The sequence below is a fragment of the Glandiceps talaboti genome, chromosome 15 (genome assembly GCF_964340395.1).
Source record: "Glandiceps talaboti chromosome 15, keGlaTala1.1, whole genome shotgun sequence".
Lineage (NCBI taxonomy): Eukaryota > Metazoa > Hemichordata > Enteropneusta > Spengelidae > Glandiceps > Glandiceps talaboti.
Window position 1 is genome coordinate 16,264,669 of NC_135563.1, and position 25,698 is coordinate 16,290,366.

Consider the following 25,698-nt stretch of genomic DNA (forward strand, 5'->3'; position numbering starts at 1 on the left):
TACTCACAGAAGGCGGACATTGGTTAAGCCAGCAAAAGTGTCATTAGTGATACACGTCAGACGATTACTGCGTAACATCCTGTAGAAGCAATATTAATGAAGTTTTGAAAACAAAACAAAACAATAGAAATTTGTTTTCTGTTTGGAAAAGATCAAACTGCAAAGCTTAACTATTACACAAAAGTCTTCAATATACTACATGTGTCAAATGCAAACCCAGTCGTCCAGTCAAGTTTGATACTGTAATTGTTTTGTCATGATGTCACTGTAGATATTGTAAATGTTTGAAATGGTCACTGACTACTATTTCAACACAAGGACAGGTTTGCACATATGGAATGCTGCAAGCTCATCTGTGTAAATTTAAGTTTAGTCTATCTTCATAAATTTACTCCTTTTGCACCGAGAAATACTACTAGCTCACTAAGCTTTCACTAGGTATCCACCATGGCTTTGTAAGTGTGACGAAGCTACAGTAGATACTTCGTGAAAGCTTTGGTGAGCTAGTAATATTTACAAGATGCATATAAAAACCTGAACAAAGAAATGTCAAATCATCATGCTATACTATAGGTAGCCAGGGTGGACAAGATTAAAGTTTCCATTGCATAACAAGGTACTACAGCTATCTAACTGACTCCTGTCATCCCTACCATTTCTATGCTTTGGTATGTCCCATCGAGTCACAATAATAGGACCAAACCAAGTTGAAAAAGATGGGGTGACAAGACATCTACTATGCAGAATGAGATTCTCATGTTCTAAGGTTTGTTTTTATCTTGTGTAGTTTGGTCCCCAACCTATGTACATAGAGAATCTCAATATCTACGAATATGTACAGAGAGACCAACTACTATATTTATCATGGTATTTGGAAATATTTCACTAAACTTAAGGGCATATCTATTGGATAGTTATCGGTGGTACAGTTCTAAAAGGAACAAGGTATATATGCAGGTTTCCTTTGTTAATGCATGTTTCATTTCATTGGTAACTACTGGAGAAATACTATTCAAGGTACTAGCATTCTATCTATTTCTTTCCACGTAAATAAATAATATTTATTTATTTATTAATTAATGGATGATGATGACACATGCAAACACAAAACATGCAGACAAAGAAAAACATGAAAAATGAACACTCAAAGTTTTCCAAAAACACTGCAATTCAAAATGGTCACCAATTCTTCAACATCCATCTCACCCCCATTTTCCAGTAGAATGGTCCAACCCACATATTGATAATGATGAGATGGCACCACAGTACTTAGAATTTGGGGATGGAGGGTTGAATAAGTACCCATGTGTATGGTACTTACAAGGTTTTCAAATTTCTAAGTCCAACGAACATGCTTCCCTTAACGTTACCCAGCTTGTTACTAGTTAATAACCTTCGCATGTTGCAAGAAGAACATAGAAAGCAAAACAGGCACAAAACAATGTTAAAGGCACAGAAAGAAAATGATTACCATACAGCAACGTATGATTTACATATAAAATCCTTAACAGTGACCACAAAAAAAAAGAATACAAAATATTACTGCTGTTTATGCATTGTTATCATAAAAGTTACGAGACAAAAGAAATGAAAAGGTAATTCAAATTTATCTGTAAAAAAAATTGTTATGATTCAAAAAACACCTTCTATCGCACATATTGATAAACACTAAGTGCAAAAAAGTGCAGTTTTGACATTATACAAAGTGCATATGATAAGGTAAAAGTACTCCCTTTACATTTATAATATATCAAAATGAGTATGGTTAACGATTAAAGTTGGTTGATAGTTTTATATTAAGCTTTTCATATTCAGTAAATAGTCAGCTGCCAAACTGACTGCATATAAGGCTGCATCCCTATATCCCCACAATAGGGTTACGATTACAAATGTACATTATACAAAATGGAAGTTGGTTGATAGATTCCAAGTTTAGTTTTACATATTCACTGAAATAACGATTAGTAGACCATGACATTGACAATTAAGGAAAACTTGATTTACATATAGTTGGTGAAGTAAGTGTTGATCATGACTGTCATCGATCATCATGATGTTGTTGAATTTAGAAATTTCAAGTGTACCTCTCCAATACTGTCATGATTGAATTTTGCACACGTGAATGCTGTAGCCAACATTTTTGGTCTATAACAAAAACTTGTTGATATAAAATGAGCAATAATTCCCAGCGAGACATTTATATATTCATGTCCCTTGAAACAATAGCCTGATTTAGGAGTATAAATTATAATGAATTGAAGATTACTACTACGAGGGGGTGTCATTACTTCATACAGCTATAAACTATAAAAAAAAATATGAGCTGTCAATCATACTCATACTCATTTGCATATCCATGATGTCATTCACTCATTTACATATTTCATGTCATGAATAATTGATGCTGTTCAGTATGATCCTGTGAACTGGTAAGTCTGTATGACATTAACTTTTCACTACCATATTTGACAAAATAATATTCCAGTTACACATATATACACAATGTGTCATGATTTAGTATATTCAATAAGTATATCATTATCATGATTAAAATCAACACCATACTCAACTTGACTCCAACACATGGTTTAGTTAGTATCAAATGATATGATTAGATTGTACATAATCTCCACTTTTCAGTTTGTCAGGTCTATTGGTTTCATGATCAAAATCCCAATATGAATGTACAATGTGATTCCATAGACCCATTGAAGGTTAGGGAAAAAAAGACATATAATCTGTCATTTTGTTTTGCTTAGTGTTTCAACTTACAGATCAGTTAGCTCTGAAGCACCAGCAAAGGCTCCATCCTGTATAATAGCGATTCTGTTATTGCGAAGATCCCTACAAGACATAATGTGACATGGGTTTAATATCATGGTATTCAGTAAACCAGTTGGCACCATCTTCCATTGATTTTAGCAAACAAATGTGTAGTTACATATATATATGTTATATATTCTAGTATGATATTCAACATGTCCCAGAATACAGACTCTATGTCACAGTACACATAAAAGATATTGGTAATATCTTCTCACATTTAATACAACAGATATTACTGATTTGCCATGCTATATATGGAATTAAAACCATCTGTAAAGGAAATACAACAAGGCATGTTATTATTGAGTTGTATATCCTTCTAATACCATGGCTCCCTTTTGTGATGATGACTTGATGATATTCATTATACAACTGATCCACTACCTCTTATTTTCACATATACACCATACCAATCATGACATTCTAGATAAATTATTAGAGGTGACCATCACAAATCTAACACTCATTTACATAATAAAAATCTATGAGTTGTTATCAGTATAGAGTGGTCGGTATGTCACTTACAGTTTTTTGAGGTCTGGCAGCATAAGGAACATTCCATTGGCAGGAATTGAAATTATCTCATTGTTACTGAGACGTCTGTCAAAAGTAATGGTAAATAAAGAAAAAACATGTTTACTAAATTTGATATATATGTATTACAAAGTACCAGTAACAAAAATACTGGTAAATAAGGGGAAAACATGTTTACTTGGTAGAAAATGTAGTACAAAAGTACCGACAAATAAAGGAAAACATGTTTACTAGATATGTAGTACTTGTAGAAACATTTTGTACTTGTTTACATGAAAGATAAAAGATAGCAAGACTTCATACTCAAGGCAACGCAACAATAAGTACGATACAGAAGAATTAATGGAGTGAGATAATTAGGATATAAATAGGACTTACAATTCTGTGACAAATCTAGGGATGTTTTCTGGAATTTCTTTGATGCCAACACCAGAGCAGTCAACAACAGAGCCCTCACATATACACTTATCAGGGCAGTCTGTGGATATAATACATTCACCAGCTTGTTTGGTACGGAACTCCTCTGAACCTGTGAATACATACATCAAATATATCAAATGCCTGATCATTTCCTGTCAAATGAGTAATTCCTTGACTATTTTTTCTGAGTTTGAGGATGACCAAAAAAATGCTGAATAATTTACTATGATGTCACAATGAATTAATCAAAAATATATCATATCAAATGATCATTTCCTGATTGAAAGCATAAATAATTCCTTGAAGTGTTTTCCCTGACTTGTAACATTTTTGTAGTGGTCGATACTTCATTTTGAGTCACTTATGACCAATAAAAAATTGCAACACTTATGGCCAATCAAAACTTCTAGCACTTTTGGAGTACCGAAAAAATAGCTGATACTTCACTATGACACAACAAGTCATTGTAAAATGGTTGATCAAATATATGACATCAAATATGCAAAAATAGAATAATGACAACTCACTTAATTTTAACCTAGTACCTGGGCAAGATGTACTTGACATGAGTCTCTTTGGTTACCTTACCTTTACACTTGAACTTGACTGGTTTAACTTGTTCCATTCTCTTATTATTCATACGTCTGGGATTCTCACATCTAACACTACTTTTCTCTAGTTCAGGATTATTATGGATGTATTCAGACAACCATTTCAAGTTACAGTCGCATATGAATGGGTTCTTAGCCAGATGTCTACAACAGATATACAAGAATTGTTAGTTATAGTCACATATGAATGGGTTCTTAGCTAAATGTCTACAACAGATATATTCAACAGAATACTTAAGATTATTGGTCTCATATTTGATTCCCCTTCTATCAACCAAAACATGACAGTATACACATCAAGAAAATTGTACTTAAAAACTCCGCCTAAACTATATCTTTTTCTAAATTTTTAAAGATTCTACATTAACATGATTATTTCATCAACCATATTCAAATCTTATTATATATTCATAAATAAGTTTGTTACTTGTTTCCCTGTGCAACTTAATTCTCTCTATTTTTAGGGTGTAAACATACACTTTCTAGAAACCAAGGGCGTATAGAGTTAAATTTGATTTTTTTTAAAAATACAATCATCATTAATTATGCTCCTTTGCCATGTAAACCATGTACCATTCACTAAATTTGTTTGCTAAAGGTGGTCTCAGTATTGTACACAGTAACCTCATTATCAAAAGCTAACAGAGGGACATGAAAAATGTTGGTATTGTGAATTGCATATAATAGTGAAGTATGTAGAACTAGAAGTGGTTGAGAGGACATGAAAGGGCATATTCACTATAACATTTTCCATTACAATGAGAAGGTACATTGGATATGAACAGATAACATGTCCTGGTTGTAAAAGTTACCACTCTTGAATTGAAAGTGACAGCGCCCTCTATTGGCAATTTATCATCATTAATTTTTGATGATAAATCACTATCACTCCCATTGTCTGAGACAACACTCTTCTCTTTTGATAGTAGACAAGTTTTCCTGTAATTTCAATGGCTTTTATTCCAGCTAGATTCCTCAAACAACGTGTGTGGTACTCAATTTCATTTCCCCTCTATGTTCATTTTTTTAACTTGGGATAGGTCAATATTTAGTTAGCTACCTTCCACCTCCATTGGGATATATGCTAGTTAACAGTTGCTACGTTGGGTTGCACAAATGCAAGAATTTCAACTTTTGTTAAGTACCTTCTCAAGAGAGAGGGGATCCATAACACTGGTGCTATTGTGGGACCTTGAAAGCTCTTAGTGTACATCAAAAAAATAAAGAGTAATTTATTTACAATTTGCTAAGTGCTGATTTTCCAGCAAGCAAATTGAGGTCGTTGAGATGTTGACATCATGGGTACAAAGATATATTGTCAACTGTTTTGCAATAAATTTCCACTTTTAAAAGCTCAAATACAAGGGATTACAGTTCCTGTACCGTGTCCAAATACAATTCACTGAACATGATATCACTTTCACCTGATGAATTATTTATACATTAAAGTCATAATGCTGATTTCAATCTAACCTAATATCTTCTCCGGAGTCTCGTATATGTATTTGATGATATATGCTATAAGATAAAATCTGCACAAGCTGTATAGCTGCAGTATAATGTTTTTGATCAGACAACCAACAATATATACACAGAAAGTTGTTATAAACACCAATAATTAGATGTACATAAATTTGGGACTGGTTGTATCCAGTACTATAGCAATAGGTTGAAATCATGATCACATCTGGGGTGCTGATTTTTGGATCCAGACCCAAATATCGGTTTGGTTGGATTTATTATACCATATTACGTGTACGGGTGCTACATTTACACACAGGTGATGCAATACTGTGCAAGGTGTACAATATTATGGATAATTATATCATTATATCCAACAAAACATGATCCAGTTGCAGCATTTTAAGTCACTGTTGAAAAACATATTTGGAACTTGCATGTAATTAACACTTGAACTATGCATATGCTAAATTGTAGCTATCATTATCAAAATGGATGCCACCATAAAATGAAATTGGCATTAACGGATTTAATTTTAATGTATATGCATAATACTCTTAGACTACCAATTTGACACCTACACTACCTTTACAATAGTCAATTTCCGTTGCCAAGGTGCATTGCATGAGACGTCACTTATGTTGTTACATTTAGGCTTATATTGTCTTTATTACATTTGAAATAACATTTTAATTGTCAAATGATGTAAAGCCATGTTGACCTCTTCAATTATGACTGATTTTAGAGAACAAAGACTAAATGCCATCAATGACAAGAGAATAATTTTACTGGTATACCCAGGGCATGGTTAGGTTACAACCATCCCCCTAAGCAGTGTGTAAACCCCCTGTGTGTACAGAATACATGGCATTGTATAGGGGGGGGGGTTGCACACAATTTATCTTTGAAAGACAGCAGGTCTATTAATTCCACAAAGGAGCAGGTATGAATAGTGGTCATGAAATGGCTGGAATGTTGAATCATAGAAGTATCAGACCACAGGAATATGAACTTCTATGATTAAATCTAGTTAAGGTGTTGATTGGACATTTTATGTGACCATGAATATTAATCATACAGCATAATTATGTAACTTGTCTCCAATAGAAAAGGTGTAACCTTCAGAGAGATTTGTTGATAAGATAGAAAAGGTGTATCAGTTTATGATCAGATATAAATAACTTTATTTTAATCACATGAAAAGTTTCATGCCCAATAGTGTTTTTGTTATTTGGAGATCTCCTTGAAACATATTTGTTTGATTGTAATTCATGGTGTAGGTAGGAAATACTTATGTTTTCAACTCTTAAGAATGCAACAATTGTGACTCATAGCAGGGGAAAAGACAAGAAAAATAACTAGTTAAAAGTGATTAAAGCCAAGGAAATTTTGTAATTAAAAATCTGAAGCAGGTGTTCATTTGGGTAGTTTTTGTCTATAATATTGAAAAGACATTCCTTTTTAACAAAGAAAGAAAGAAAAAGAAAAAACCAATTAAAGTCAACAAAGTTTGTAATCGAGCAAGATGAAAGTTTCCAAATGGATGGTTTTTGTCTATAAGATTGAAAAGGCATTCCTTTTCATTTGTTTCAACCACACAGGAAGTTTGAGACAATTAGAAAACAATATGTCTGTCCGCTATCTCAATTAATACAAATTAAGAAGTACTGATTAGTATAAGAATGCATTGCTAGGTGATGTAATGCATCAACAGACACTAAATGTTCACTCTGTTTATCACTGTCTGACGTTCAAATATTGAAAATAATGTGAAGCATTGGCAGTACATCTCACTAGAAAATGCGATTAGCTACTTTTCTTTACCTCCTTTAGAATTTAAGAGAAGAGTTTTAAGCATTAATTGAACTCTCCTAATGAAGCGATTAAATACAGTAAACGCAAAACAAAATAGATAGAGTGCTAGATATTTATCGTATTTGTGAGATCTTTGATCACATCATTATTGAAGTCGTTCTCTTTTTTATTTTTCTGGTTGATTACAAGTTGTTTAAAAGGTGTGAACATTTTAAAGGGTTTGTTTTGTGTGTCTTCGGCAAAGAGATGGAAATGTTGGATCGTGATTTGTATCGGGATGAATGGTACCATGCTTTGGAAGATTTATGCTTGGTTGGTCTCTATTGTTATTTTGGCAAATTGGATTAGGCAGTATTTTATGGACTTTGCACCGATGAATTTCAAAAGAACAATACAAGACAGTAATCGTTCTCACTGTCTCTCCTATCATTTCCCACTTGATCTGTCTTTCGGAACTGACTTTACCAATGTTCGCCAGCCGACATTCAACATTTCTCGTAAATCTTCCGACTGCTGTCTCAACTTGTCAACTCTACGTTGTTGCTATGCATCATGCACTGAGTAGGTTGAGCAGCCAGGTTTTCGACTCATATGCAAATGTTCACTATCATTTTGAAAAGAACTGCCATGCAAGAATAAATGTGGCTGAATGTCATTTGAATACTCAATGAGGTAAGATGAGAGGTGCACATGAGAGATAGTGAGACTGACCACTTATTCTCTACTCACTCTATATAAATGTTTACTTCTTGAACACTCACGAGCCTCAACATACAAACAACAACACATCTTTTTTTCATTCAAGATGGGTGCTAATTGTCAGCTCTTCAGATGGCTGTACAAGTTTTTTAACAATAGCACTGGGGCCATCCATATATTCTGTCTGAAGTGTAAAGGTTTTGAGTGGGTCAAATTGTGTTTGCATCGACAGATATCACAATGATGGTATAGATGGTGGAAATAAATGAAAATCACATATACTTACAGAGTTTGTATGCTGGTCAAACTTGACAAAGTTGTATTTGCTATTGATTGGATGTTGTTGTCATACAGCGAGCTAGAATAAAACAGTGAAAACTGTCATTCTAATATATTGAAGTTGTAATAAAATGTGTTCAAATAAAAGATGTAATATCTGCTCAAATAAAAAAATTAAAAATACATTATCATTCCAACATTTTTCCATGCTGTGACCAATTTCTATAATTCACTTGATTCCCTATTTCGTCATCCAACCCTTACATATCCGCTCTGCATTCAAATTTATTTCTACAATGCAATCAGATGGTTTCATCAAAACTACTTTTAGTGTTAACATTCAAGAAGTGGAACTGTGGTTTGTTAAAGGAGGAAAGTAAATTATCATTCCAATATGTTTTCCTTGCTGTGTGATCGATTTACCTGATTCCCTACTTTGTCACCAAACCTAACATATCTGTTCTCTTTGTATCTTTAACATTCAAGAAGTGATAACTGTGGTTTATTAAAGGCCAAATAACCTTCATTGATATTCACTACTAGGCTAGTTATTGACCTGTTTCACTCTGTTTCATTAGACATCACTGCACCTTTTTATTTCCACCTTTAACAATGACATTTTATGAGTTCAAAGTAAATCACTTTTATTTACCAGTGCTGCACTAAAGTACACGTGTTATTTCCTTCAAGTATTTGATTCAACTTTCAACTGTTAGTACATGTATTCTATGACATATGCACACAAAGAATAACAAGATATTAGTTTATACAATATAACACATATTGATATGGTAGAAAAGAAAACATTAATGAATCGGTCAAAATATGTCATGTTTTTACTTTCATACCCAAATAAGCTTGAAACTGTTAGACATAATTCCATGCAATGTAGGCAGTCTGTTTCAGTAAAAATAGTTTTTATTCCCTAATTGTTGAACTGTTTTTCATGTTATGCATCAAATAAACATCACCATCCCGGTTATCATCATAATTTCATTCCATTTTTGTTAGTGTAAAAAAATTGGTCATCATGTAATCACAATTATCATCTTACACTAATTATCTTGATTATTCATATACTCATCTAACACCATTCTCATCATTTTGTCATTTTTCTCATCATCTGCTCATCATCCTCATCATCATAGCTGTCATTGTCATTGTTGTCGTCATCATTATCATCATCATCATCATCATCGTCATCATCATCATCATCATCATCATCATCATCATCATCATCGTCATTGTCGTTGTCATCGTCATCGTCATCGTCGTCATCATCACGGTCATTTATGTCATCATGGCCACGGTCATAGTCAAGGTCGTCATCATCATCATCATCAAACAAGTCTTAAGACTCAGTTATCAAAGACACTTCTTATTTAACATTCCCCAAATACCAACTCAACAATCACACATCGACATTGATGAAATGATGAAAAGTGAAGACTGATTTTTGCATTTCTAGAAACTCTTGATACTTACAGTAAATTGAGTAACGTTAGATCCTTGAAAGTGTCAGTTCTGAGACATGATATCTTATTGGCATTCAGAAGCAATAACTGTAAAGAGGTGAGTCCTTTGAATAAACCTGGTGGAAGTTCTGTTATCTTATTTCCATATAACACCCTGCAAAGAGACATAAGTACAGTTCAACTTCTACTACATTACACCTACAATATCACTACTTAGAGATCTCACGATTACTGAATTTTCCCATGTAATCAAAGATGCAACCGAACGTTCGCACAAATTTGGTTTCACTGTACTACTTTGCTATTTGAAATTAAATACTATATGTGAATAGAGGCTGGAAGTAGACCTAACTTGATGCTCTTGTCATGTTGTTATGTACTCAATGAATTCATTATACAATTCAAAGACTTACAGTAACTGTTTTGCCCTATACAGTTTCAAGACACAACTCAAACAAATCATTTGTTGCCAGTCAATAATTACTACATGTACCAGGAAAAGGAAATCACTGGAGATAAGATTAATAAATTATCCGGCTTTTACTTTGAAAGAATACCAGCAAACATTAAATGAAACTGGTTGCAAAATGTTTGATTGCTTTCTCTGCATGTTGTGTGTTGTTAATGGCAGTAAGGTCAAATCTCTGGGACTTTCTCATGTAATTTACTGGGTTCACTACAAAAATTAAGATATGTGTATCTAAGCAAGTTTACTACATTTCCATCTCTGTTTAATAGTGGGGGTCGAAAACCTTGGCAAAAAAGTGTGCATGTACCTCAAATCTTTGGTATTATGTCTATGCATTTATATAATTGTACAGATGTGCACAATTTTCCCATCATATGATTTAGTATGCTTCACAAAGCAAAAGAATGAAGATTAAGTCATGACTAACTATAAGTGACAAAAATAAATGGTATAAAATGTGATAAATGATCATTATCTTGATTAGAATTTGACACTGCCACCATATACAAGGATTGAACTACTTTCTAGACAATCTTATTTGATATTTCTACGGTAGTGACAAGTACATTTAGGACTTGACTGTCTTACTTTTTCTTCACAAATGATGATGGATTGAAAACATTAGTTAGATGGATAAATTTGCTGCAAAGAAGATAAACCCTTATCTGACTGTCATCCTGACATTAATGTATCTACTTCTCTCTACTCCATCACTACGGGTTACGGGTTATCACTCTCGTCATATAATATATCAAACAAAACCATTAAATAATAATTAAGGATGGAAAAGGTTATAAAACAAATCTTCAACTGGGTCTACTTTTTAAAATAAATCTATTATGTTTCTATGGAAACCTAGAGCATTAAAACACTGCTTTTTTATAAGTTAGACATTATCACAACTCAAAATTGACATTTTTTCTTTGATACAAATGTACAGATTAATTGTGTATTGCTATACATATGAATCAGGAATTTTAAACAATACATTTAGTTCCTAAATATTTCAAACTCATCTGCTTAATAATGTATGTAAGATTTTGATAAAAATATATCAATACTTTAGATTGATGTCACTATATATTTTACATGACATAAAATGTAGCATAGTCCTTTTCCGATGCGTCTATTTCAGTTGTTCTTTTCCTGTGTTGTCACCAACATTCATTATAACCCCCATGGATTCAACTGTAAAATACACCTTAATAATAATAAGTGCCAGTTTTGTTCAAATGCACAGCTACTCATACGTCTTCCCAACTCTGCTTAAAAGACAAACTTGATAAAATCTGGCAATAACTTACAATGAAGCGAGTGATTTAAGTCCACTGAATGCGTCATAAGCAAGCTCGGATATTAAGTTATTACTTAGATCACTGAAAGAGGAAAAAGAAAGAATTATTGGTAGTTTAATACATAGGTGCACTTTACATGCAACGTCGTCATTGAAATATGACAGTGGCAATCAAAGTTTCAACTTACTAAGATCAACAGAAACGAAAATTAATGTTATTTGATGTGGTATATTCGTACACAAATGGTTGATAGTGGAGCCTATGGTGTGCAGATAATCACCCTGTAATGAAGACAGTGTAAACTCTGGCAATCTCCAAAATGTACATTGCAAGATTATGGAAGTCATCAGAAATACCACCCATACTGAAAGTATAATTAAGCCAACTGTCCATTCAACAACATGTTGAAACAATGGAATTAGTTTGTGTCTACGATCCCTCAATTGTCATAGTTGTATTGGTCTGCAACATATAAAACTAATGCGGATTTGAGTTTTGAGGATTCAATTTCACCTTCAAGTTGATATTTGCATATTCATAAAGTTTACAATTAATTCCTCTAAAATATTCTTGTAAATATTCTTACATTCTCCTTAGTTTCTTATAGGCAGCAAATGATCGGGATCCAATTTTTGTAATCTGGTTTTGTTCCAATTTCCTGCAAAAAAATAAACATTTAAAGTATTAACATAGGAAATACAAGGAGTTTTTCTGATATGGGTAAAAAAAGGTTTTAATTAACTAAATACACATGGAAATAAAACAAATTTCAAAATGACACTTTAGCAGGGTGGCAATGTGATTTCTTTTGTGTTTTTCTTTTCTACGTACTCAAAAATGATGGCAGTCGATTTTCACAATTCTGACAAACCAGGGCATTTATCTTAAATCCAAATGAAGTTAATATATTTGATGGACTTGATACAATGATAGAATAGTATCTGGCATCAAAATCATGGCACAGAATTATCTAACTACCAAAATGTTAAACATAGCAACATAAATATTCAAAAGCTGTGTTATTTTACTGGGGTTCGACATCAAAATCATGGTTCAAAGTATGGAAACCTAGGAGTTTACAAGATTTCCCTTGTCTGCTACTGGGTTCCCAAAGCTAAGGAAAAAACAGTGAAAACAAATTGATATAATTAGAGTCATGCTGCTACAATTATACAAAAGCAATTGTTTTGGACCCAAACCCATGCTGTTGATAAAATAGCTGTGGTGGTTTTCCCCTGCAATGAACGTCTAGGTTCCCTACTGTGTAGCAGTGACCTGACAATTTGCATTACTTGTGGTTGACTTGTTCATTACAGTTGGGACTGCTATCCAGTATCGTATATTTCTACAGACATGAAACCTCAGTCGAAACATCAGCGTTGACACGTTAAACTTTGTGTCTACACCTCTCAGCAGCTATTTGAGTAGAGCTGTGCAACTTTAGATCAATTCAAACCCTTTCCACTTCACTGCCTATGAATTTCATCCTAAGTAAAATGTAAATAGTGTTCGATTTGTTTCGGGCTTCTAGGACATGTAACCTGACAACACCTGACATCTATAAATCGTGCTTCCATTACATATGTCTTAGTGATTACTACAAAGATTTCATTTAGACCATGAAGTTCCTGAAAGCCGATGTAGAGACACAATCTAACTTTCGAGATGGTTGTGTTAAAATTTGGATCAGGATAACAAGTACTTTTCTATTTCTGATAAGATCATGCAACTCCAATTTGTATTTCCTTTTTGTGTGAAGTAAATATATCTGTCTTTGGGCAGAATTTTGTACACAATGTACAAACACCACCCTACACATTTTTTAATATCCAAAACTTGTGGATTTTAACTACGATACATTAACATTCTTAGACTAAGTGTCCATAAGTTCCAAAATCAAAATTACATCCCAGACAATGGCTAATGTTTTTGACTGTTACATTACATTTTATTAGTAAGCTTCTATCATATCAGTTGCTGTGTTTGCATAAAGCTACTGAGATTATCTGTGATTAGGATTACATATAAAATCTGGTATGGAGTACCAAGGCTGTCATTGAGATAAACTACTGTAAACATAAGATTAATTCTGTCAAAATTCATGACTGTTTACCCTTTGATTTGTGCTAGTCCATGTGTGTGTATGCACATGTCTGTCTGTCTGTCTGTCTGTCTGTCTGTCTGTCTGTCTGTCTGTCTGTCTCTGTCTGTATGTATGTATGTATGTATGTATGTATGTATGTATGTATGTATGTATGTATGTATGTATGTATGTATGTATGTATGTATGTATGTATGTATGTATGTATGTATGCATGTATGCATGCATACAAGAGTACAATGTCTGTCTGTTGGAGGTGTGGTAGAATAGAAAATATCATCAACATCTAAAGTTTATAAACTTACAGTTCTATTGAATTTTCTGGGAATACTTCTGGTATCGCTGTCAATCCTTTTCCACGACAATCTACAACTCCTTCAATACATGAACACTTGACAGGACACAGTGGTTCAATTTTACACAGCTGACTGTGGTCTCTTTCCATACCTAAAAAAAGTCATAAATACTGATAATCAGGCACTGTGGTTGAATAGTTAATATCATACTTCATCATAACTTTATCAGCTATTATCACTAACATCTGTCACAAAAATTGAGCCTGAAACTAAAGTGGGGGAGGAATATTTTTCTGTCTTTGATTTCATAGTTTCATCAGAAGGGAAGATATTACTTTTTTACAGCAATAAATAGCCAACTTATGTTTTAATGTATATCGAGGACCCTATATAACTTCTACCAAAGTTCCCATCTAAAATATCAAATTTCTCAAACTGAGCCATAACACTGGTTGAAATTACAGTTAGTATTATCAGCTGCATTAGCTGATTTGGTTTTTATCATTAGTATTTTGAAATAAAGAAATACAGTAACATAATATGTTGGACTTTGAGAGGGAAAATTCAATGACTTTTACAGGTATATCCCGCCAAAAAAAGTGATAGCATTAAGCTTATCCTGCATTTTCAAATCAAAATTTAGTTATTTGAGTATGGGCTAATAAAGTGGTCAAAGATGAATCTGTTTAAGAACCAATTTGTATATTGATACAGTTGGAGTTAACAATGTTCACAAATCTGGTGGTTATTCACAAAAAAAAACACTTAAATGATTAATAACAGGAAATTGTCTCATTGGGAAGTTGAAATATGGAATGACAAAATTAATAATGGCTTAATTCCACTGCCTGATTATGGTTCAGCAAATCCTGAATATAAATACATCAACCGAATGAATGAATGAAGACATGAAAATTACATTAGACATTATGTCAATTAGAATACCAAAGTATTAAAAGTTTAATAGTGACAACACCCTGTGTACACCGTACCTGTAATGGTACGTGACTAAGAATTCCAATACTTGTTTATATTGTCTATTGAAAAACAAAATTGTGATGACATAGTGTCATTTACCTCATGTACTTCAGACAAACGAGTTTATAATGGACAGGGGGGTAAAGAAATCCCCATGGTAAATTGCAATACTAATTCAAAAACTACTTTCCCTTCATAGTGGATATCTGGTTTCAAAAAAGGACTACCTTGAGAGGAGTCATGCCAGTTTAAAGGATAAATGTAAATTCTCTCTTTAGGAAAAGAAAGGAAAGGCTCTCAGCAATGTTTACAAAACCATGGGGACATCTGCCAATTTGACTGGTGAGAATTACTAAGAATATTTAGAAATACATGGATATGCCTGCAGAACATCTGATACCTGTTTATTTAGTTTTACCTCTTACTGCTAGAATTGTATGGCTAAAGAATAGAAAGCGAATGAATTCTTTGACTTGGACACGTTTCACTGTATGGATTAGACTGCAGGCTTGATTGTCAATCTCAAGCAGTACATGCATATTGTACATAAACCAAAAGGGGTAGGTAAATATCAGAAGGCTGCTAACTTTCACTAATTGTGTGACTATTCAGTGTTTGATGAGAGATTCACACATGTGCATTATATTGGGGGCCTATCTGAAACAAAAGGTGGGGGATCCTAACAAGGAGGTTAATTTCATTTAAGATGATTTGATATCTCATTAAAGAACACCTGGAACACTTGCTAGCTACTGGACCATTGTTTCTGTGATACATCTATTGTCTAGTACCTGGCCATGTTTGGACAGTGTTTGTTTTTTATTCACACCCTGGTACAAGAGGAGAAAGAAACGAAGCATCTGCAGCACAGCATAAGGCCATAATACCCTATTCAGCTGGAAGTCTAATTCTGTGTCCTACAATGACCACATTCAGGATGTTCCTCCTTGACATTACTTTCTTCATTAATTCTGCAGCCTTATTGATTACTCTGGAATTCAGTTTACCAAATGTACTGGAAGACACTTCTTTACAACTGCTTTCCCACCCTAGAACTTTTAATTTTCACCAACCATTTGGTGTAAAGGTCGGGGGAAATTACAGCAACTACCCGATTGTTAGGTTGCAGTGTGGCATTTCAAAAATATGTAAGTTTATCCGAGAAATGATGGCTTAAGGGGGAATTCCTGAATATCCTGATTGCTGACATTGTGCACAACAGAATTGTAACTAATTGATGCTTTAGGCCATACTATTGACCAATATGATCTATAGATTGTTATCTCAAGTGAGGTTCACACCGACAAACAACTTTCACCCGTCAAAACACTGACTTTTACCCCAGCTTCATATCAATATTTTCATCACAACCAAAAGTAAATCTCTATATTAGGTAATTAAAATACCAAACTGAAAATGAAAGAGAGGTAATTGTGACCAAAACCAACTTGTGAATTCTTAATGATAATAAGTGTGATAACATTAAAGCAGTTCTCTGATGCCCTAAGTCCATTCGCCATGTGAAGCACAGCTTCTCTAAAAAATTATTCATTTTTTTCCATTTCATGATACCGGCAGTAAGATCTGACACAGACTTGAGTGTTCATGATGTGCACATAATTCAATGTTATGGTACAGCAACTTTTCATTTCACACATGCCTTTCAGACACAAACAGAAATCTTCAACCGAAAAGAAAGAAAGAGAATCTGCAACATATAAAGTTTCATCTGGGAAAGTCCTTGAGAATTCAAGGCATCTTTTAGTTATGCTATTTAAGAATTACATCAACAAACATAACAAATATTTTTATTCATTTTTTACTTATTTTTTTGGTGGGAGGGGAATTGAAGATGATTTCATCTCAGAAAGTCTTTGAAAATGCAAAGCATCTTTTAGTTGTCATTCTATTTAAGAATTAACATCAAACATAACAAATATTTTGGATTTTTTTTTTAGAGGGGGAGGGTGAGATTGAGCACATCTATCCATCTATTTCTAAATGTAACTGCTATAAGTTTTCTCTACAAAATTACAAAGAAGGAAATCAGTATCTTTCATTTATTTTTCGATCTGATCAATCTGAACTCTTCAACCTTCATGACTTTGACACCCAGGATTATTAAAATAGCACTGTCTAGATTTGGCAATGGCACAATAATTTTGTGTTTATGTGCTAAAATGCATCAGGCCCCCCAGAATAGACATTTAAAAATATTCATGTCTTTGATTAAACACACATGTAGGTTTAAAGGTGTGGTGGCATTCAAGGTTATTTTCAGAATGTAACTGCTCCACTGATAGTATTATTACAAACAGAAACATGTCATCCAAATCACATTTAATTAACTTACCCAGTGGTATGCAAATGTTGTCAATGTTTACAATGACCTCAGAAAAGTTACAAACCTGCTTCAATTTTCAAGGCTTGTTTTTTCAACTCCCTGTATTCTTCTATCTCATCAAAGTATTTAGTCATTCAGAGTTAACTAAAAGTTAAACTTTTCTTCAATAGTTAATGACTTTGGCTTCAGAAGTTTCTGAACTGTTTACTTAGCAGTCTAACCATGAGGCATGACTGCAGGCTATATTTAACTCACTACAATGGTGATGCTGCTGATGGTGGCAATATCGTACAACTACAAGCTCTTACCATTGCATTTGAAATCCACGTCTTGGAGCTCAGCTACTTTCAGTCCCTTAAGATTCCTAGGAGCTGTACACCTTGCAAATAAAGCAAGTGTTGGGTGCATACGTAGATACTTTCCTAACCACGTCAGATGGCAGTCGCAAGAGAAATCATTGTATGCCATTCTCCTGCAAATAATTTGAAAGTTAGTGTATGTTTTTCACTATGTTTTTTTCATTCTATATTTCCCGTTTTAAATCTTTTTAACATTATAATTATTAGCGTTAAACTTTATGCAATCAAAAAATTTTTTTTAGGATTTTATATCAATTGAAAAATTACATTTAATATAGCAAAACCAGAAAACATGAGTATAACAACTTCTTTAAAGTAATTGGTGTAATGGGCATGCAAATTTTTCTTTTGAAGTGTAAACACAAGCCATCCCCCATATAATAATAATGAATGTTGATCACCCTTCAGACTGTCGGCACATATAAGGAAATGTATAAAACATTAGAATATATCTACAAATGCAAAGTGAAAGTGTAGACATTCCTAAACCTTTAATCTATATTGACCTATCACTATGGTAATTTACATGTCATTTTCATAGTGCATTCAAGTCAAGATAGACAAAGATAAACAAAATAAAACAACCATCGCTATTCTGCGATATTTTAAAATTCATAGTGTACATAAATTAGTTGAAACTTACAATGTTCTGATTTTAGTCATTGGTATCAAAGCATTCTCTTCCATTGTTGTAATGTTGTTGTTGTTTACAGTGCTAAAGATGAAGGGAAAATAATAAAGGTATAAACATATATACAACGCAAAAGCAGATTGTATGGAATATCAGAGTCTGCCAGGGTCTTGTGCCAGTACTACAATATAAAGTGTGTATTTATTAAGCAAATACATTACCTTTCTCTTGATATAGGTCCACAACCTAAACTTTGTTCAAAATTTATGATGGCCATTTATATGCCATTAACTTTTGAAACATTGGCAGAACATAATCGCAGTCACACACTGAGCCTGAGGATCACAGCAGTCATAGAAGTGACATATATTCTCTCTCCCTTTATCTTTCTATCACATTAGAAATAATCATGTTTCTTTCTATCCTATGGCTTCCATCCATTAAGTTACATCAATGCTGTAAAACCAAATTTTGGTTTGTAGGAGGGTTGAAATTCCCTCTGAAAGGCAGACGACCAAAGACAACAATAACAAAGCAGCCATTTTGTATGAACAAAGGACTGTGGGTAAATACATCTTTTTATTTTTCTTTCTTTCTTTTTAAAAATCAAACTACAAATTTTTAAAGAATTTTTCTTCTATAACAAAATTTTCACCACTGATTATTATTAAAATAATTTCTATGCACATTAGAATGATAAAAAAAGTATTGAGGTTGAGCAATTTGCATGCATAATTATGTACACAAACTTTGAAAGAAAGATGGCTGCTGCATATCCTTAGTTCATACACTGTTACACATGTCAACTGCATATGGTGGGTATACTAAGTTTCTGTTGTAGCAAAACATCTGACATAGTCTTTGAGTTTTCACTTTACTTCTTGGCCTTAACAATTCAAGATTAAAATAGGTCAATATAGTTGAATATAGCTTGATTTTACAAACTTACAGAATTTCCAAGTTTCTGAGAGGCCGTAGAGCTCCATGTTCAAGACATGCAATGCGGTTGTGATCTATTTGCCTGAAATTGAAAAAAATGAGGTATCTGTCAAACACCATGTTGAATTGAAGTGAGTGCACATCATGTAGAACAGCTAGAGGATATCATTTGTGTTTGAAACTGCATTCCATGTCAATTTTTTCCAGTTATTTAAAATAAAAGTATCAACTAAAACCACCACACCAGTCATGTTGCAGATGGATTTAGTCAGCATTCCATTCTCACAATGTCCCTTTCCTTCTCTAGGAAGGGTTTAGGGACAACATGAGAATCGATCGAGTTCCATACTCCGTCTGCAAGCAGGACTAATTGTGTACACCCTGTACAATCGGACACTGCTGTACAGTAGTACATCTTGCCATGAGTGGTTCAGGATCACAAGTCTGTTACTTTATTTGGCAAAGAAATTCTTTATGTATTAATTTAACAACCTTCTGTCCAAAATATATGGTAATGATAGCTTAAATGATAGAAGGAGAAAATTACAAGAGAATATGGTTTTGTAAAATGTAAGGCCATCACTTGCTTGTAAATTTTTGACCAAGAATCATGTTCTCTGACTACTGAAGTGAAAGTGTCGAATTGCTACTTGGTCAAACGTCCATGCAGAATCAACCTGTCTGTTTGTTTGTTTGTTTGTTTGTTTGTTTGTTTGTTTGTAGGATATGTGTCTCCACAACACAATAGTGAATGAATGTAGTTTAGTCATAGATCCAGCAAGTAGACAGGGTAATAGGGAATTATTTGAGAACTAACAATTAATGATTTCAGTGTTGGTAGTGTCAGAGAGATCTAGATATAAACAAAATTGATCATCCTTTAATTTCCCTCTATTTGTTTTTCTGCTAAAGAAATTTCATTGTAACATTTTTACCAAAAGCTTTTGATGAGTTTTATCATTAATATCCGTATCTGTATTAAGAACTTTAATCGGCTAAAGACTAACACCCTATTTTACAGCTTTAGATGTATAGACTAATACGAGAAACCAAGTATTCATTTTGGGTAAATTAGCTTGAAACTTTAGTGTTCTTAACAAGTTGAAAGTACTTCTAAATACAAACAAATCCTAAACACTAAGACTATATAAGCATATATGTATCCAAGGATACTATTTGTACTTGTCTGTATGTTTGTGTGATAAATGAATACAACAAAACAAGAACCATGTTTAGCACACCTTTATCACAGGAAACTTTATGAGTTTTGACATTCAGTGGTATGCCTACAGCAAAACAAAACCTTCCATGCAAATCTTACTACACCTATTTTCTTTTTTACTTTCTACTGTCATGTTACATATCAGTGAAGACACCCTGAAAGCAAAGCATCCATGCATACAGTACAAGCATACAGGTGTTTCTGTACGCAAGAGCACATTTTACCGACTTGTTGTCTTACATTGTTGTATATACACATTTGACTGACTTGATTTTTTATGTGGTTATATACACCTTTGACTGACTTGCTTTCTCATGTTATTATGTACCTGTTTGACTGACTCAGTGTTCTCTTATGTTGTCACACATTTGTCTGACTTGTTCTCTTACAATGTTGTCACATACACATTTGACTGACCTCTCTTATATTGTCACATACACATTTGACTGACTTGCTCTCTTACCTTGTCGCAAACATTTTTCACACTTGCTGTTCTGAAGTAACTATATTTAGCTATCAATCATTTCCTAGTTAAAACAAATGCTGATCATATGATACAAAAAGTGACAAGGATGATAGGTAACAACAATAGTAAAATATCCTCCAACAACAACAACAACAACAACAACAACAACAACAACAACAACAACAAACAGTGGCTAATGTAATGACAAAGACAATGCCATTCATCTATTAAAAACAAGATTGACAAGGAAGACAGTTAGTAAAACAACAATAACGATGTTTGAAAAATAAGAACAAATTAATATTTATACTTACAAATTTGTCATTGAAGTTGCCCCTCTGAATTGCTTCCTTCGAATTACAACCAACTCATTATAGCTCAGATCTCTGTCAAATATAATGAAATGGAAATTGAGAATTAAATTTGCAAAATTCAAAATGATTACTTTGCATTTATGATCAAGTCTTGCTTTCAAAATGCTTTTTGTTTATAAACGTACAAATATATCATTTCTCCAAACATAAAGACAAATATATTCTTACAAGGCAAATTTGTGTTGACATTTATACCAGACTTTTTAATTCTATAATTTTGTGTTTGTTTGTCTTGAACTTACAGACACCACTGTAACCTTTAATTTCATGTTTCTATGCACTATTTTGCCAACCATACAATCCTACAGGTAATATAGGTCATTCTATATCTCTGATCACAACTTTTCTGCTTTTAGACTGCAAGTTCTGTGTCAAATTGTGGTTAATGCGCAACCTAAGTAACGACAAGTTTGTTGACAATTAACATACACAACAACCGAGAAACCAAAGAAGCAAACTTGAAAATCTGATCTTTTGGGGTGTTCTGCTTTGCTAGGCATGAAGTATGGAGCTAAGAACCGTACACTTATTTTATGTTCTCCCTGATTAAGTTTAGAAAGTGACAGTATGCTCTCTGGCCACTGACTTGTGGTGTATGTTATCCCTTGCCAACTAACTACCAGATCAAATTCCACATCACCCATGCAAGATTACATCTTTATTATTTTACAGCTTTTTGTGAGTTATTCATGCAGCACTGAATCTCTTAAGTTTCTTCTTTGATCAGGTTTACCTTATGTATTAGCAAACAATATAAAGCAGCTCTGTTTATGAGGGTCCTATCTCTGAACCACACCATGAACATCAACAAAATTCTGATTCACAACTGTCTCCTGATCCCAGGACCCTAAACTGTGTGCAAACATGACTTTTTATATCTGGGATATCTAAAGTTTGAATGTTGGAAGTGAGAAATCTAAATAAATAGTACAAACTAGCTGATAATTGTAACTAAGACCTACTTTATTTTTAGAAAGAGTTTGACCCTCCTTGTAGAGTTAAGCACCCAGGTTTAAATGTAAGAATTAGGTGAAAACTGTGACATCAACACAAAAAAGGAGCTTTGCTTGTTTGTGTAGGTGCACCACCTGAAGGCTAATATATAATACGCTTTCATAGCTTTCACAGCTCTGAGGGATCACGTCATCCTTCATCCTGGTTTTAGGATGAATTATCGCATTATTGAACAATCCGCTTTAATACCACAATAAATTATACCTTTAATAGTCGACTGAAGACTGATTCTTTTCTCTATCCAACCAATATATATATATTAAGACACAAGCTTTAGAGAAACAATCGCCGTTCTCACATTATTTCTCAATCTTTTCCATTAAGAACTAGGACAGGTGCATAGAATATTATTTTGTGCCATTAATGAAGTAGCTCTCCTCTTACAGCTATAATTGTCAATTTGTCATTTTTTTAGATTGGAACCTGTGACACTGACTAACAAATACATTCTCGATGAAAAAAGGTGATCAGCTTTGACAATTTTTCAAATGAACGAAGAGGGTTATGAAAGGAGAGGATTCTTAACTCAAAGGTATCAGTCACAAGAACACTAGTCCAGAGACTTGCTGTGGACTCACTACCTCAAAACTAGGTGGGTGGATAGGCTTGAGATATTAGTGAGACCAGAACAAGTCTCTGAGCTATGTGAACACACTTTTCGCATCAATAATAATTCCACTGTAACATAAATTGTGACCCACCCAAACTTATCCCCAGAACTTATCCTTTGTCTGTTAGCAAATAACCTGATATTCCATTCAGTTCTAGTTCTGAACTATTACAATACTATTATAGCCGACATGCTTTTATTTAGAATGCAACTCTCAAATGAGCGGCAAGAATAAATTCTGACCTCTGTTCCCAAAAGAGAATGAAAATAAATATCTCTAGGTGCACATGGGTTACCAAATGGTATGTTTGTTTGTAGTTTCTTGTGGTTTGCTCCTCTTATGGCCCTACTAAAGCACTGTGTAAATAAATAATGCAACCATTCTCTAGTGTACCTCATTCATTATTCTGCTCTTGTAGGGTTTCTCATTTGGCACAGAGCTAGAATCTTGATCCTTGCTAAGACCGTTAGTTGTGATAGATTACTTTGGTTTTATTGATCAGATCCTTTAGATACCACTTCATTGATGAGATACAGACATGACTTGACTCCGTGAAAACCTCAAATTGTCACACTTGACTCTCAAAACTAATACACACACACACACACACACATGCACACACACACACACACATGCACACACCCACCCACACATTTGCACGCACATGCACACACACACACACACACACACACATACACACACGCACACACACACACACACACACACACACACACACACACACACAGTTATTTGAATCAAACTGTGTCAATCTTAATAGTTGGTGAATAAATGTTATGACTGTTTCTGAATTTTACTTAGTGATAATATTAAAGGGGGGTGCCACTCCAAGAAATAAATGTAATTTCGTAAACTTTGTGTCATGTCAGCTCAATGTGGAGCTATTTAAATACAAAATATACCAAAATATGACTTATTTCAGAGAAGATACTGGTTTTAGTGACCAATTGTGCTGACCTCCAAATGATTTGTAGGATAGTATTTAAAGAAGAAAGTATCATTTTCAATACATATGTAATCAAAATTACAGTTTTAATCCCAGAATCCAATGAAAGTTGGTGTTTTTCATATTTATGAAAAAAATCCAAAATTATTTGTAAATAAAATTGATTCCTAAAATGAGAATTTTGAAATTACATATTTTGAATAATTGCAAAAAACCACATAACATGGCAATTTTGGCTAATTTTTCTCTTTCTTACTTTTAACTTCTAACATATATAATAACCAATGTTTTCTAAAAATAAATGTACAGGCTGAAAAAAGTTGGGATTTATTTGTATGATTAGCTGCAGTAATATTTTATTCTTGAAGTTTAAGGAGTGCAATATTGTATGTCTACTCTGTACAAAGGTCAAATGAATGGCATGGTAAACATCAAGAAGATGACTATGGTAGTCCAATGTCTGGTCACTGAGATTTATCACTACATCATACATCACTGTAGTCATTGGAAACTTCATTTCTTTGTGGGAAACACACTACATTCTAAGCATTATGGAATGTTAAATACACTTGATAATGTGTAGATGGAATAACTGACATAAACAAGTTGTAATGACAGAAACTACATCAGACAGAATCATTGACATAAACAACTTGCAATGACAGATATCTACATCAGACTATCTTAATATTTATTCAGTCTCAGATAACAGTAACAGATGTATTGGTTTTAAAATATGTAAATGAAAAAATAACATTTATTAAATGCTTTTGTATGATAGAAGGAAATTTACCCTGGCTGGCTAAGTGATTAGGTATGGATGATCAGAACAGTAGCTATCATTAGCAGTAATAGTTGTAGAGATATCCATCAGATAAAAACTGCTTGCAGTGAAGAGAATGTGTAAGGTAATCTCTCTCATAGTCTTATCCTTTCACAACATAAATAAGAATCTATCACTGTACTGCAGCTGTTTTGTATTTCTTATTTGGCTTTACCTCGATGTCAAAGGTCACAGACAGAAACAAAATAGAATGAAGTCTGTATTCATGACCTTATTTAACCCTGAAGTACAGACTGATTATTTGCAATGATAACTTGGATGACACTGTTGTCTCCTATTTCAGAGTCTAGCCTCAATCCCCTCCTGCTGACATGCTAAATTTCTTACCTCATTTAGGCTGACTTTAACGTTAAACCTAGTATGGAGACCACATATATCTCCTTTGGTGGTCATAGTACAGACTAATTTGATTTTGTCCTACGAAGTGTCTCCAAAGCAAATCTTTTGCATCTTCAATTTTCTAAACACATAATTCAGCTAGATGTCTTCTATGCCAGACTTTCAATAGCCAAGTACATATTTCAGAAGATGTCTATAGAATTTAAACATTTAGGCTGTACATGAGTTCTGAGCATGTACTTGCATTGAAATCTACAATAAGGTAACTTGGTAGGTATAGACCAAGCAGCATTTAGTCTAGGACAGGTTAAACGAAGTGAGTGAGAATGTGA

At 33.5% G+C, this 25,698-nt stretch overlaps 1 protein-coding gene across 1 annotated transcript in view; it reads right to left on the reverse strand.

Moving 5' to 3' along the window:
* The window catches only part of LOC144446264 (slit homolog 2 protein-like), a 39,016-nt gene extending 13,657 nt beyond the window's left edge, over positions 1-25,359 (reverse strand). Inside the window, exons 1-16 of the mRNA XM_078136016.1 lie at positions 25,355-25,359; positions 21,535-21,606; positions 19,543-19,614; positions 18,606-18,677; positions 17,912-18,075; positions 14,291-14,432; positions 12,471-12,542; positions 11,894-11,965; positions 10,131-10,274; positions 8,653-8,724; positions 4,369-4,535; positions 3,739-3,889; positions 3,352-3,426; positions 2,773-2,844; positions 1,322-1,393; positions 8-79 (exon numbers count right to left, since the gene is read on the reverse strand). Of these exons, the coding sequence (XP_077992142.1) occupies positions 8-79; positions 1,322-1,393; positions 2,773-2,844; positions 3,352-3,426; positions 3,739-3,889; positions 4,369-4,535; positions 8,653-8,724; positions 10,131-10,274; positions 11,894-11,965; positions 12,471-12,542; positions 14,291-14,432; positions 17,912-18,075; positions 18,606-18,677; positions 19,543-19,614; positions 21,535-21,606; positions 25,355-25,359 (1,496 nt within the window). The remainder of the gene's footprint in view (positions 1-7; positions 80-1,321; positions 1,394-2,772; positions 2,845-3,351; positions 3,427-3,738; positions 3,890-4,368; positions 4,536-8,652; positions 8,725-10,130; positions 10,275-11,893; positions 11,966-12,470; positions 12,543-14,290; positions 14,433-17,911; positions 18,076-18,605; positions 18,678-19,542; positions 19,615-21,534; positions 21,607-25,354) is intronic.
* Positions 25,360-25,698: the final 339 nt, after the last annotated feature.